General features: G+C 46.0%; 1 protein-coding gene across 1 annotated transcript in view; it reads left to right on the top strand.

Annotated features, from left to right (window-relative positions):
- LOC139047104 (ATP-binding cassette sub-family C member 2-like) overlaps window positions 1–12,955 on the top strand; it is a 628,131-nt gene that overhangs the window by 336,100 nt on the left and 279,076 nt on the right. Inside the window, exon 5 of the mRNA XM_070521066.1 lies at window positions 4,660–4,791. Within this exon, the coding sequence (XP_070377167.1) occupies window positions 4,660–4,791 (132 nt within the window). The remainder of the gene's footprint in view (window positions 1–4,659; window positions 4,792–12,955) is intronic.

The raw sequence follows: 12,955 nt of genomic DNA, 5'->3' as shown, positions 1-12,955 counted from the left end.
TTCTTGCGTCAGTATCAGTATCCTCCACTAATAGTAGCAATCGCCTCTTCGGCTGGGTAGTAAGCGGCCGACCCTCCTTTTTATATGTGAAGTTGTAAACAAGCAGCGGCTTCTCAGCATGCGGAAGGCACATAGTCACAGTTTCGCACACAATATTGCTGCTTGAAATTAAGCTTGATAAATACACTTCGGAAAGAAATGTCGCTGTCTAATTATACTCAGATTATTTTTATTGTAGTGTTCTGTAAGTTTAAGGGCATATTATATATGCGGTAACAGAGACAATACATGTTGTTGAGAGTTATGTTGTTTGGCAACCCGGAAAACGCGGCGCGAACGCGCCGCTCCTTTTTTTCGTACGGGTGCTCGGGCGTCGGCGGCAACGCGGGCGTTTGCCGCCCGTCGCGTTTTTCGCTCGCGAAAAACGCGCCATGCGGTTCCAGCTTAAAGGCGGAACCGCATGGCGCGATTTCAGGCGCGATTGACGCGCGGATGGTGGGACGCGCGCGTCATTTTGACGCGTGCCCAGCAGGATCCATCACGAAATCGCGCCGCCGCGTGTTGCTGCTCGGAGTAGAAAAAAACGCGTCGCGCGCGCGCGTCCACCAATCAGAGTTTAGGTAAGTCACGTGGCATTTGGTCACGTGGCATTTTGGTTCTTTTTTTGCCACCAGATGGCCCTACTCTCTGCGCATCTCGACGGAACCTCCTTGGCGGAATTTTTTTTTTCTCGGCAGAACTGGCGCGCGCGTCGAGGAAAACATGTGCTACCGTGATTTCGTTCGCGCATCGTGGTGGTTCGCGCATCGTGTTCACCTAAAATGAACAAAGCAACCTTCAACGAGGCCCTAATAACTAAAGTTGAGAACCGTCGCGTCTCATCGCTAATATTGGCAAGACAAATTGCTAATAATATTACCAGTGTATGGTGCTCGCTCTCTTCTCAAACAGGCAGGCCGCACCCACATGCACCTCCTGACCCGCATTTTTTCTTGCGTCAGTATCAGTATCCTCCACTAATAGTAGCAATCGCCTCTTCGGCTGGGTAGTAAGCGGCCGACCCTCCTTTTTATATGTGAAGTTGTAAACAAGCAGCGGCTTCTCAGCATGCGGAAGGTACATAGTCACAGTTTCGCACACAATATTGCTGCTTGAAATTAAGCTTGATAAATACACTTCGGAAAGAAATGTCGCTGTCTAATTATACTCAGATTATTTTTATTGTTGTGCTCTGTAAGTTTAAGGGCATATTATATATGCGGTAAAAGAGACAATACATGTCGTTGAGAGTTATGTTGTCTGGCAACCCGGAAAACGCGGCGCGAAAGCGCCGCTCCTTTTTTTTCGTACGGGTGCTCGCGCGTCGGCGGCAACGCGGGCGTTTGCCGCCCGTCGCGTTTTTCGCTCGCGAAAAACGCGCCATGCGGTTCCAGCTTAAGGCGGAACCGCATGGCGCGATTTCAGGCGCGATTGACGCGCGGATGGTGGGACGCGCGCGTCATTTTGACGCGTGCCCAGCAGGATCCATCACGAAATCGCGCCGCCGCGTGTTGCTGCTCGGAGTAGAAAAAAACGCGTCGCGCGCGCGCGTCCACCAATCAGAGTTCAGGTAAGTCACGTGGCATTTGGTCACGTGGCATTTTGGTTCTTTTTTTGCCACCAGATGGCCCTACTCTCTGCGCATCTCGACGGAACCTCCTTGGCGGAATTTTTTTTTCTCGGCAGAACTGGCACGCGCGTCGAGGAAAACGTGTGCCACCGTGATTTCATTCGCGCATCGTGTTGGTTCGCGCATCGTGTTCACCAAAAATGAACAAAGCAACCTTCAACGAGGCCCTAATAACTAAAGTTGAGAAGCGTCGCGTCTCATCGCTAATACTGGCAAGACAATTTGCTAATAATATTACCAGTGTATGGTGCTCGCTCTCTTCTCAAACAGGCAGGCCGCACCCACATGTACCTCCTGACCCGCATTTTTTCTTGCTTCAGTATCGGCATCCCCTTTAATAGTAGCAATCGCCTCTTCTGCTCGGTAGTAAGCAGCCGACCCTCCTTTGTATATGTGAAGTTGTAAACAAGCAGCGGCTTCTCAGCATGCGGGAGGTACACAGTCGCAGTTTCGCACACAATATTGCTGCTTGAAATTAAGCTTGATAAGTACACTTCGGAAAGAAATGTCGCTGTCTAATTACACTCAGATTATTTTTATTGTTGTGCTCTGTAAGTTTAAGGGCATATTATATATGCGGTAAAAGAGACAATACATGTCGTTGAGAGTTATGTTGTCTGGCAACCCGGAAAACGCGGCGCGAAAGCGCCGCTCCTTTTTTTTCGTACGGGTGCTCGCGCGTCGGCGGCAACGCGGGCGTTTGCCGCCCGTCGCGTTTTTCGCTCGCGAAAAACGCGCCATGCGGTTCCAGCTTAAGGCGGAACCGCATGGCGCGATTTCAGGCGCGATTGACGCGCGGATGGTGGGACGCGCGCGTCATTTTGACGCGTGCCCAGCAGGATCCATCACGAAATCGCGCCGCCGCGTGTTGCTGCTCGGAGTAGAAAAAAACGCGTCGCGCGCGCGCGTCCACCAATCAGAGTTTAGGTAAGTCACGTGGCATGTGGTCACGTGACATTTTGGTTCTTTTTTTGCCACCAGATGGCCCTACTCTCTGCGCATCTCGACGGAACCTCCTTGGCGGAATTTTTTTTTTCTCGGCAGAACTGGCGCGCGCGTCGAGGAAAACATGTGCTACCGTGATTTCGTTCGCGCATCGTGGTGGTTCGCGCATCGTGTTCACCTAAAATGAACAAAGCAACCTTCAACGAGGCCCTAATAACTAAAGTTGAGAACCGTCGCGTCTCATCGCTAATATTGGCAAGACAAATTGCTAATAATATTACCAGTGTATGGTGCTCGCTCTCTTCTCAAACAGGCAGGCCGCACCCACATGCACCTCCTGACCCGCATTTTTTCTTGCGTCAGTATCAGTATTCTCCACTAATAGTAGCAATCGCCTCTTCGGCTGGGTAGTAAGCGGCCGACCCTCCTTTTTATATGTGAAGTTGTAAACAAGCAGCGGCTTCTCAGCATGCGGAAGGTACATAGTCACAGTTTCGCACACAATATTGCTGCTTGAAATTAAGCTTGATAAATACACTTCGGAAAGAAATGTCGCTGTCTAATTATACTCAGATTATTTTTATTGTAGTGTTCTGTAAGTTTAAGGGCATATTATATATGCGGTAACAGAGACAATACCTGTCGTTGAGAGTTATGCTGTCTGGCAACCCGGAAAACGCGGCGCGAAAGCGCCGCTCCTTTTTTTCGTACGGGTGCTCGCGCGTCGGCGCCAACGCGGGCGTTTGCCCCCCGTCGCGTTTTTCGCTCGCGAAAAACGCGCCATGCGGTTCCAGCTTTAGGTTCTCTGCCTTCTGTTGCGGTTAGGCCTTGGCGTCGGATCGCGGCTGCGTCCCGTTGACCTGTCGCTGCTACGCGGCGTCGTCAGGTCGCCTTTCGTCTGCGTATTCTTCGCTTCCAGACTTCGTCGGAACGGCGGCGTGCCGTTGTTATGTCGTCGAGGTAGTCTCTTCGGCGTAGTCGTCGACAGCGGAGCATCTTTGTCCTTTTTACGAATATCAACCCTACCTCTATCGGTTGCTAGATGTAGTTTTCCGGATAGGGGCTTAAGGACTGACTCTGGGCTGTACCCATACTGAAACTGCTTCCAAACTTGGTGCGCGGATAAGGCTCGGGAGTACGTTGAGAAACTCCACATTTGGAAATACTTTGCGCGCGCTAACAGAATTTACGAAGAGCGGTAGTTAATGCGATCAAAGGAATAAACGCTAGAGAATATCGCTTCAGCGTCACTTTCTTCACTCCATGCTAACCCTGTCATAAAATAAACACTTCCACATCATCTTTTCTATGAGCTTGAGGCAACGTATCCTCGACTCTAAATCTATGCATTCTTGAACTTAGAACCAGGCATGACAAATAGCGCAATGTATTTTCTTAGAATTCCAAAGTTATCGACACAATAGGATGAATCATTTCAGTAGAATGGGCTCTGCTTCTCAACAATCACTTGATCTGGCAGGAACACTAGGTCCTATGCCTTCTTATTCAAGGCTACCTGGAGCTATAGATTTGTTTTCATTTTCCTTGAAGACGTTCATCTAATTGACAAGCATCGAGCCTGTTTACATCAGCATCATCACTATTTTTCACACCTGTGGATACCATGATAAAATGTTGTCTTGCCATTTCTTTTCTTCCCCGTCCCTTTATGCTCTCTGCGTAGACCTTTTCTCAACGCAGAGTAGCATGCAGGTGCCTAATTCTCTGTGTTTTGATAAGGAGCTTTCTCTTCCTCCAGGACTCCCTTCTCAGCTGTATAGTTGCGAAAGCTCAGCACAACGCGAGCAAAAGTTGCACGCAAATTGATTTCCTGGCAGAGCAGAAAAAAAGCTGAAATGCAGTAAAATAACGCTAAATTTACCAGGCATGTAGGTAGTGAGAAATTGAAAGCAATGGTAAGTGAAAGTACGCCGTTTTTGTTACACAGTGCAACATCGCTACGCAGCCGACGCTTCCATGATAACGGGGCCGTTTGCCACAGACCTATGGATTACTGTACGTGAAAGCCAACGCATCTTTTACAGGCACTAACCGAGGAGAACGATTTCAAGACAAGTCTACTCGTCCTGACCCTCTTGACGGTCTTCGTCACAGCTGGCAACATGGTTGTATGCAGCCTGAGAGATACCATAGTCTACAATCACAAGTCATTTAAGGTAAGACATAATCGCGCGGTTGATTCTAAACTAACATCCAGTACAAATACAGCGCTGTAGATGGCAGTAATACAAGGTATGCTAGGCCCTGGCACATGCGCGGTCTTTCAGCAGAAACGTGGTTGAAGGGCCACTCACAAGGGCACAATTTTGGTTATGCGCTGGAAGTTGTTACGGGCCTTCCAGGAAGCGTTCTGCCGCAATAGTCTTTCGAATTACTTCATTAATAGCCGTGATGGAAATATTTCGGTGACGCGAACCCATTATTTCAGGAGGAGAGTGCCACTGCCGACACTCTTTCCACTTGCCGCGTGTAGCAAGCGAAATTCCTTCCCTGCGTTCTCCCATACCGGAACTCGAGGATCGCATGACGCACACGTCATGGGCCCAACCTTCTTTTCGCTTTTTTTTCTTTCCTGCTTTGCTGCGTGGCTCACTTCCGCTGACGGTGCGGCGCGCGAGCTGCTGCATCTGTATCGCTTCGCGCAGCTCACCATTTTGCACGCCGAGTACGAGAACACCCGACTATGGTTATAGGTTATACTGAGGCAGACACAAGCGGTTCACAGAGCATGATGTTGTGGTGTTACATGGTAGAAAATTACATGCTTTCGTTGTCTGCGCGCGCGACTGCACGGAGTGGGAACAAGAACTCAAAGCGGAAGTACACCTCTCCGGTTCGAAGCAAAGCATGAGCACGCTGACGTTGGCTTTGTGTGTAATACTATTGCTCTCAACTTTCACTCGCCCATTACGTTATCCAAATGGCGTACAATTACCCAAGTCGCGTGTCGCTAGGGGCGACGTCGCAGCAGTGCGCACCTGTGCCGTCGACGCTCCAGCTGAGAGCGCGGCGCCCGCGAGCGATCGGTTCGAAAGCTCTTCCCGCGGCGCATAGCGGTGCGCAGACGCCATCGTTAGCGCGCATTGTATGCACAGCGCTTGTAAGTTCGACATGCGTGAATATATTGCCACGTGAGCGATTTAGCTTACACTCATAGGCTACCTTGCTTGAGCGGCGAAATTGGATAAATGATGCCGTGCACTTAAATTCTTAGAGCATTAGTATCGAGAAGGCATGAGTGCTGTTGCGCCATGTGGTAGGTATAAACGAAGCACTCGTGGCTCAATGGCTCTTTAGGCTTAAGATAGCAAAAAACAAATGGCTGGCTAGATTACTAACGGTTGACTGGAAATTTGAGCGTGTTGGTGGGCTTCTCTCATGTTTAGAAAAACACTTTTACGTATCACGCCAGTTTTTCATTTTGCTGTACAGTCTTCTCATTGGAACTTCTAATCTAATTTTAATATTCCAGAAGCTGATTGACTCATTAAGAATAAGTATGTAATTGGACTGCAGAACATAAGTATCTCATGTTTGGCTCACCCACCCACGGTGGCTTAGCGGCTATGGTGTGGCGCTGCTAAGCACGAAATCTCGGTATCAAATCCAGGTCGTGAGGGCACTGTTTCGGCGGGGGCGAAATCCAAAACATCTGTGTTCCGTGCCTCGGGGGCACGTTGACGATACCGTGGTGGTCAAAATTATTCCGGAGCCCCTTAATAATGCGAACCTCGTCACGAAATCAAATACAAATAATACAAATGCCTTTATTTCCATAAACGTACACTTTATGGGGGATTTAAGGGAAAAGTTGCTCGCAACGACTTGACGGGCCTTAAACCCGGTCTGAGGGCAGCAGCAGAAGGCACAGGCACTGATTTAGAACCGACAAAACAATACATAAGTGAAAAAAACAAAGACAATGACAAATTGGCTTAGACAGTATGCCAGCAAACAGAAGTGCAATGGAGAAAAAAAAAACAAGAAAAACATTACAAATCATAAAAACTACGCGAAATCCACAGTGTACAGTATTGTACAAAAGAAGCAGCAATAGAACAAGGTAATCATTGTAGGAAAGAATAAGACATGATTTGACAGAGGCTAATATCAAATTGAGATGTGTGACGACAGTCTACTTCAGAAAACAGTCACAAACAACCCATTAAATCGTCTTCAAGATGTCACTGAAATGCTCTTATAAATGCGATACAGGACAGGAGGTGACATCTATGTTATTACATTTAAGCGTGTTTAATAGCCGTGGTAAGCGGTGGTACAACATTTGAAGAGAATAGTTAGTGCGAGGGTGCGGCACATACCAGTGTTCAGGTGACCGTGTACTGTATTCTGTTCTGTTTCTAGTTAGCTGTGCTAACGATTTGATGTATGGCTGGCTTTGTTTTGCTTCTTTACGATAGGCTAGTAACAGCCTCAACTGCGACAGAGAATGCAGTGTGAGTAAATTCAACTGTTTGAATAGAGGTGCAGTGTGAGCGTCTACTGGAGCATTACAGATACTAGGTATTGCCTTTTTTTGAAGCAAGAATAACCGGTTTATGTTTGTAGCAGACGGCGTACTCCACACGAGGCAGCAGTAGTGTACGTGACTCAGGAAGAGAGCGTTGTACAAAAGAAGTTTGACCTTGCGTGGCAGCGGTCTTAAGCTGAAGAGCGCCCCAGCTACTTGCGCAAGTTTGCCTCCAATGAAGTCGATGTGATTAGTCCATAACATATGGCTGTCAAAAAAGACGCCTAACGTCTTCGCAGACTGAACAAGCTCAATTCTTGAAGAACCTATTATAATGTCGGTCTCTAAGCTCACACCTTTATTTTTTGGTTGAAATAAAATAGCTTTTGTTTTGTCAGTGTTAATTCTTAAGCCATTATCCTGTGACCATCTGTGTATTTTTTTAAGAACAGAGTTTGCAGTTGAAACCAGCCTTTTAACGTTGTTCGATGAAAAAAGCAGCGTAGTGTCATCTGCATAAATGATGTATTTAGGTTCACTGTCGACAAGAACAAGGTCATTGACGTATATGCTGAAAAGCAGGGGGCCCAATATGCTTCCTTGGGGAACACCAACTGTTACTTCCTTGAACGGGAGCAGATGCCATTAATTTCAACGAGTTGATTCCGCTGATTTAAATAAGATTTCACTATATCCAAAGCAATACCATGAATACCGTAGTACTCTAGCTTCTTTAACAAAAGTTCGTGGTTAATAGAGTCAAACGCTTTACTGAAGTCGATAAGAACCCCGAGCGTGGGCAGCTTGTTTTCAAAATTTTGCAATATTTGTTCCTTTTGTGTTAGTAACGCGAGCTGGGTTGACCGTCCCTTTCGAAAAGCATATTGACAGTCAGTGAACAGGTTATGTTTTTCAAGGAAATCTGAAATACGCCAAAATATTATTTTTTCAAGTCCTTTTGAAAATACTGGAAGTATGGAAATGGGTCGGTAATTATATATCACAGTTTTATTGCCTTTTTTAAACAGAGCAAGTACTTTAGCTGTCTGAATTTTGGCAGGAAATACCCCAGATGTCAGGCAGAGGTTGTAAATATATGTTAAAACAGGCGATATAATGTTCAAGACGTGCTTTACAGGTGTAATCTGTATGCCGTCAATGTCACACGACGTGGTATTACGCAACTCAGAAAATAAATGGACTAGCTCAGACTCAGTTGTAGGATATAAGAATATACTATCGGGGCACCTGACCTGAACATAGCGGGTGGCATTTCTGTGCACACATGAACCAGCTGCATTAACAAAGAAATTATTAAAGTAATCGGGAAGCATTTCATCCGGGATGATAATGCCATTTTTAATAATCTCAATATTTGCAGGCGACGACGGCGCTCCGTTTAACAGAACATTTAGTTTTTTCCAAGTTTTGCGACTATCATTTTGACAAGACATGAAGTATTCATATTCACAAGAGGCCTTGGCTTTCCGAAGCTCATTTGTTAGCTTATTGCGGTAGCGTTTCAATATGTGTAGATCGGTTATATTACGAGACTTGACAAACTGGTTATAGAGCATGTTTTTAAACTTTATTTTGCGAAAGAGGTCGTCCGTGATCCACGGTTTGCGAATGTGCGATGATCGCTTGCGTCTAGTTCGCAGAGGAAAGTTTTCCTGGTCACACGTGATGAAAATACGTAGAAATTCCTCATATGCTGATTGTGCACATTGTGTGGCATATACATCGCTCCAGTCAAGTAACTGAATCTGTCTGCGAAACGTTTCGAGACGGTTTGGTGTAATCACTTGGCTGGGGAAAAGATGCTGTCTGTTTTTTTCAGTGCATCGTTTGAAACAGAAAAAAACGGGCATGTGGTCGCTCAGGTTACATGAAAGAACGCCGGCTTTTATGATAGCCGTTGAAACATTGGTGATAAACAAATCCAGGCAAGTTGACGCGGCATAGGTTACTCGTGTTGGAACAGAGATAACGCTTGAGCAACCATGCGACTGAAGCAGGATATGAAATTCCCGAGTTAAGCACGTGTCAGCTAGGAGATCAATGTTAAAGTCACCACCCCAGATTACGTCATACTTATACGTACATACATATGCAAAGAAATTTTCGAGAAAACTAAAGAAACGTGGAATATTGCCTCCAGGTGGACGATAAAACACGGAGTAAACGCTTCTGCCGCTGACAAAGGATGGAACTTCGTAGTCATCTGTGACACATGAGAATTCTTCGATGTAGTCGACATTAATATTGTCACGAACAAGCAAGCTAACACCGCCACCTCGAGAGGTAGTCCTAAATTGGTTGAAACACTGATAGCCCGGTAGATGCCAAACAAGAGAACTGTGGTTGTACCATGTCTCAGATAACATAACGGAATCGAATTTAAAATTATGACTAGCAAATAACACATCTAGCTCATTATGTTTGTTTCGAGCAGACTGGCAGTTTAAATCAAAACATTTAGTGGATAGCCAGTGTTCTGAACCGATGAAGTCGAGTAATTCTATAGGCGATACCCAATCTCCACTTGACATGGTGAAATGATGGCATGCAGATTAACTCGTCATTTGAGACTATTTAGATCAGATAGATTCTTTAACACATGGGCGCTATCTCCTTCTTCCTTCCTAATAAAGATCTTGCCACCACGGTGCCAGACAAAGCGGAATTCGTTTGCTTTCGCCCATTCCTTAGCCTTCTTAAGTAGAGCCCTATTTTGCGTTGTCAAGTTTTCCATCACATGTAGGCCAGATTGAAGAGCCGGAAACGCTTTCCTTTTCTCTAACCACTTATCCCTAACCGACTGATTCGCAAAACGTATCAAGACGGCTGGAATTTTATCCGCTCTAGCTGGCAGCCTGTGGATTGCCGAAACTAACTGATCATTCAGCATGTCTAACTTGAGTTTGGATGCGATAGCGTTTATTTCTGTAAGCAGGCATTCGTGTCGAACGTGCTTAAGACCATGAACTTCGAGGTTCAGCTTTCTGCTCTGGTACTCAATGTAATTTACAGAAGAAGCAATGAGTTCCGCACCAAAGCCGTCTGTTTTTTCGAGCTTTGAAACCCTAGCGGTAAGACATTTAATCTCGCCTTCATGCCTGGTTACGTCACCAAGAATGGCATCGTACTTGTCAGACATGAGCTTGACCGAGGCCTCTAGGTCGTGAACCATCTTCTTCAAGGGAAGCAGCTCGTCAAGCTTTCTGTTCATCTCAAGGAGCAGGGCAGCAACAGAAGTATCTTCAGCATCTTTGGGACGGGAAACATTTGGCTCAGACTTTCGGCACTGTGTACATTTGCACAATTTCTTATAGTCGTCGCCTTTCGACTTAAATGTTCTCTCCGAGACTCCGGAGCAAGAGCCCAAATGGAAAAGGCCTAAGCATTCACAGCACACTATGTGCCTGATATCAGATGATATATCTCTCATGCAGTTCGCACAGGTTGTATCGCTGAGATCGCTCATTGTAATTTAAGAGCACGGCTATCTGGTACAGAGGAAAATACTTCTCGGAAGGGTAACTGATAAGAGCTAGGAGCACTTGGAACATAAAAAATGCGGAAGAACCAGCGTGGCAGCAGCAGCGGCAGAGTACGTTAACATGAGTGTTTGCTAAATAAGTCAGCAAGTGTAAACAACGAACCTGCAAAAATTTTCAGCAGGTTTAGACAGCGTGCCAGGCCTCTCCGCTGCTACTGCCAGAATGACGGCAGGCTCGTGGGGACGTCTTTTTATGCCTTGGCCTTGGTTCCCCTGGCGGTTCCGTCGTAGCGGCAATGATGTGGCTCTTGACGTCGAAGGAAGATATCTTGCGTGACTTCGGAGACTGCGCAGTAGTTGGGGCTCCGAAAACAGTTCATCGGCGGATCTGGGTTTTCGTATGCGAAACCCCAGAATTCATTACTTAACCTTAATTCATATGCATTTTCGTGAAAAACATCTTCTTACGCATCTTTGCAGCCTAGTAGTTTGCCATCGGCGCCTTGCCTAAAGCATGGTCGGAGAAATTTCAGTTTCCTTGATAGATAATGAAATAGGTGTTCAGCCACTGCTCTCCTAATCTACGAATTATTTCGGTGTCTATGGATTCTTGATTTAGGCTACATGCTGATTATTTCTGCTTCATAGGAAGAGAGCTGTCATACGCGCTCGCCACAGCATAATGAAAGAAAGTCATCATTCCCCTTTTTGACGTCGTTTTTTTTTTGTTCTCGGAATTTTTCATTAATGTATACCCGCCGTGGTTGCTCAGTTGCTATGGTGTTGGGCTGCTGAGCACGAGGTCGCGGGATCAAATCCCGGCCACGGCGGCCGCATTTCCATGGGGGCGAAATGCGAAAACACCCGTGCACTTAGATTTAGGTGCACGTTAAAGAACCCCAGGTAGTCAAAATTTCCGGAGTCCTCCACTACGGCGTGCCTCATAATCAGAAAGTGGTTTTGGCACGTAAAACCCCATAAGTTAATTTAAAATTCTTTTCATTGATGTATCTGTAGGCCGGTCCCACATACTGGTTACCACAACTTTAAGATCTCTCGTAGACTGCCCCTTCATTTTAATCGTTTAGCAATGTACCCTGTTTCCTGGAGCGGTATTAATGGTCATTACTTTGTTTTTTGACTCAGTGCCCTTTCAATAGATGCACAAGAGCTTTACTGTTCGCTACCACATGACAGCTTATTAGGTTTTGTAGAAGCAGCTGCTGCAGAGTTTGGATTTGTGGCCTTTCAAGATGAATCGGGGTTCCCGTGAGCAACTTCTTTGTTCTTTCAGGATTTTATCTGAGGTGGACACTTACAAAATGAAATGGCGAAGCCTACTTGCAAAATCAAGGTATCTGTATAGACTCTCCGACTGCTCTAATTTTCAGTTACCTGCTTTTCGTCAGTCTTGACAGAGCACTCTACAACAGCTTTTTGCATTGTTCTCTCTTTAGAGGTTTTGACTTGGTAGACGATTCTGTCATTTTGCTTGATTCCGAGCCACACACACTACAGTGTAAAGTTGCTATCATAGTAATAATGACACGTCAGTGATTCAGTTGAATATCATTAACACACGAGGTCCCTGTTTAAAGAAAACTGAGATGGCTTGAAATTATGCTTCAATGCACGGATAACCATACCTACTATCTGTGTGAGCGAGCAAACCAGTGTTGCTCTTTCATTCCGCACATTCCTAGTTGGTGAAAATGGGTGTGACAAACTTTGTTTGATAATCCTTTGTCGAAGCTAAGCCCTCACTTAATGAATGAAACTGTACAGCTCCATTCGGAAAGACTATCGAAAGCAGGATATTAATAGCACTTGCAAGTTTCGATTGCCGAAATGCTTCTGGAAAAATTTAAGGCTTCAGAGAACACAATTACAACATAAAAACGGGTAAGTATTGCTTTCTCGAACTGCACTGCGGCAAGCGCTGTACGTAAGCAGCTGTTGGATGAAGCAGAAATAATCAGCAACACATAACAGCTAACACACGCAGGAACTTACAAACCAGCAAAGGCCTTCTTCTGCAAAGAGTCAATCAAAGCTCTCATATGATATAGCAGTAAGCCCACAACAAGTGTCCCCAAGGCCGCAGCAGAAGCACAGGAAGAACCAAGAAAAACTGTTAGATGGTAGCGCTGTAATTGATATATCAAGTGTGCTGATTCTCATGATGTTCGCAGCAATCAAAGCTATTCTCCGTGCCAGTCGATCGTTTAAATGCATCGCTGAGGTAGAAGCCGTCCTGGCTTTAGAACCGCTGGTGTCGTCTTCTTCCACGGCGCAACGGCGTGATTCTTCGGAGTAGCAACGATGGCTCCACCAACAATCGTCTCAC

Source organism: Dermacentor albipictus, chromosome 6, assembly GCF_038994185.2.
Source record: "Dermacentor albipictus isolate Rhodes 1998 colony chromosome 6, USDA_Dalb.pri_finalv2, whole genome shotgun sequence".
NCBI lineage: Eukaryota > Metazoa > Arthropoda > Arachnida > Ixodida > Ixodidae > Dermacentor > Dermacentor albipictus.
Note: the sequence above shows the minus strand (reverse complement) of the source record. Positions and strands in the feature narration are given on the sequence as shown.